The sequence below is a fragment of the Pavona decussata genome, unplaced genomic scaffold, assembly GCF_977016875.1.
Source record: "Pavona decussata unplaced genomic scaffold, jaPavDecu1.1 SCAFFOLD_260, whole genome shotgun sequence".
NCBI classification, from domain to species: Eukaryota; Metazoa; Cnidaria; class Anthozoa; order Scleractinia; family Agariciidae; genus Pavona; species Pavona decussata.
Genome location: NW_028145663.1, coordinates 1,672,501 through 1,675,000, shown reverse-complemented (window position 1 = coordinate 1,675,000; position 2,500 = coordinate 1,672,501). Strand labels below are relative to the sequence as shown.

Below are 2,500 nucleotides of genomic sequence, written 5' to 3'. Positions count from 1 at the left end.
TAAATTTTAGTCCAATTTTATAACATTTTCTGAAATTTGAGCACTACCCTGAATAGCAATACTCACCGAAAACAAACTGTGAGCAGCAAAATCACTTGCAAAGTTAAACAAGAAGGTCACTCCAGAAATCACGTATTTTTTAAATCACTAATAGAAAATAGACACGGAGTTCAGTTACTTACCGTTTTTCGCAGCCTCTCAGTGAAGTGCATTCGATCCACACGAAATTCCTCTCGTAAAAATTAAACTTGTGCGTCGCCATTTTGAATAGCACTTAGTAGCTTGGTCGTATTTTCGTGACGTTATTGCGTTCAACGAAATTGGCGCGAATCGCAAACGTAGTTAGGCATATTGATGTATTTCTTTTTCCGCGGTAAATTTTGTTTTTTGTTATGGACTGAACATGCCGTCGTGACGTTCGTTCCAGACGGTAACAACAGATCCGAAAGAGACAAATACAAATATAAAGGATGTAACAATTCATAACTTGCCTGTAAAGAAACGAGAGATTACGGCTGCCAAGGAAACTTCAAAAGGTAGTTGTGTGCTGCGAACATAGTACCAAAGACTGCTTTGAAATATCAAGCTATAACAAACCATAAAATAAGCTAAAATAATGCACTATTACTCTTACTGATTGTGCATTGGCAGGGGGTACAGATTGCAACAATGGAAGTTGTAGTTCCAAATTAACACAGCTTGCCTAAAGACAAATCATTTAAAACTTCATGTTTGGTAATAGATGAAATCCCTGCGTAATACACCGCAAAGCGGTAAATAAGATTAGAGACCGATCAAACGCACAAATGTGAAAATGATTGAAAAACGCGTTTAATTCTTGAAGCGACATACAATTATTATGTTACAGTGGAACCCCGATTTTACGATCGTTAATCTAACCACTTTCCCGATTTAACGATCAACATTCTGTATCCCGGCAAAGGTTATTTATAAATCGGAAGTTCGTTTAAAGCGATATCCGTATTTAACGTAAAATCGAGGTTCCACTCTACCACATTGTTAGTAAAAATCGTATCGTTCCGACTTCGGCTTTTACCGACAACAAAGCTATTCTCTTGGGGCTGGCATGACTTCACAACGTTTATTTATTACTTCCATCATCTTCCTTTTGTTCATCCATGCTTACGTTTGTTGGTTTCGCAATGTTCCCTTGGACGGAATTACTTCACGAAAAGGAGGTCAGGCTACTGAGTGCTAATCAAAATTGCGGCGCTCAATCTGTATTTCAGGCTACTTCGGAGATGAATTTCTTGTGGATCGGGTACACTTTAGACGCTGAAAAAATGGTTAAGTAACTCCACTTAGTGTGTTCTTTTTACTAATGGATTAAAAGTTACGCGATTTCTAGGGTGGCCTTTTCCTTTAAGTAATTTGTTGATTTAACTTGCCTTATTTGTTTTGCTTGCCTTAATAGGAGAAGGAACCATGACACTTGGTTTAAGGACTCCAAACGCAAATTTTTCAACTGTTCTGTGTAAGCTGAGCGGATTCAATCTATGGAATTATTCAATCAAAGCTGAGGAAATACTGCGCATGTCGCATGGATGTGGGAGCGAAGCGGGAAACATCAAGGCGTGGGCAACAGTTAGAAAAAGTCTGACGAAAGAGGTGGAAGTAAAGCGGATAAGATCGTGCCGCGATAGAAAAGGGAAGTCATATGTAAATAGAAAGTTTTCAAGGCTTCAATGACCTCTAACTGACCTCTTTTGGGTATAAGAGAACACTATACGGGTGAACACAATGTCATAAAAAGGCTTACCTTTTTGACAAAACCTCCAGGTCACCTTTATGAACAATATTTAAAGGAATATATATCAAGAAATCCTTGGAAAGTAGACTAATCAGGCCTTTTTAGGTGAGGTTATTAACCACACCAACCCCGAACACCAAGGTTACCTGGCTTTCAGATTCTAGTTTGTGTGCCAGTGAAAGACTTTTCAGGTCACTTTTAACCATTCTTACCTAGAACGTCGGAAGAAAACCAGGCTCTAAGCTAGACTTTCTTTTAAACCGTTAAAAAGCCTGGTAAGTCTAGTTAAACCAGACTTGACCGGTATTACTAGACATTTTACTTCACTTTTGTTGCAAGGGTTGCCTATACACAAGAACATTTTACATGGTGTTGTTGACATTGACGTCATTCACAACTTTTTCTCCTGGTAATGGTTTTGTTAATCTCTCAAACGAAAAACGAGCGCAATGACAAAGAAAGTGATAACTTTCACGGAAAACACAGAAAAGCACGAAGGGGGAAAAAACCTGTTAAACATTTTCTTAGGGTCTACTGTGTGAAATGTGCCATTAGACCCCTGATAAGTTTCAAAAGCATTAATTGCTCATCCATTTCTAAAAAGAGCAAATCGTAAGCGTGACAGAAGTCTGAAAATCCGCTCTTAGTTAGAATATAGATTTTTGCGATTTTAGTTCTTAATGGTTTGTTTGAGATGAGGTATGAAACAGTCGAGATCGTGTCTCATCA

General features: G+C 38.2%; 2 protein-coding genes across 2 annotated transcripts in view; both read left to right on the top strand.

The window, feature by feature from the left end:
* The window catches only part of LOC146456225 (uncharacterized), a 45,103-nt gene that overhangs the window by 12,719 nt on the left and 29,884 nt on the right, over positions 1–2,500 (top strand). The gene's annotated exons all lie outside the window — the stretch shown is intronic.
* The window catches only part of LOC146456227 (MAM and LDL-receptor class A domain-containing protein 1-like), a 92,388-nt gene that overhangs the window by 89,584 nt on the left and 304 nt on the right, over positions 1–2,500 (top strand). Inside the window, exon 42 of the mRNA XM_085093319.1 lies at positions 1,436–2,500. This exon is cut by the window's right edge and continues 304 nt beyond it. Within this exon, the coding sequence (XP_084949445.1) occupies positions 1,436–1,710 (275 nt within the window). The 3' untranslated portion in view covers positions 1,711–2,500. The remainder of the gene's footprint in view (positions 1–1,435) is intronic.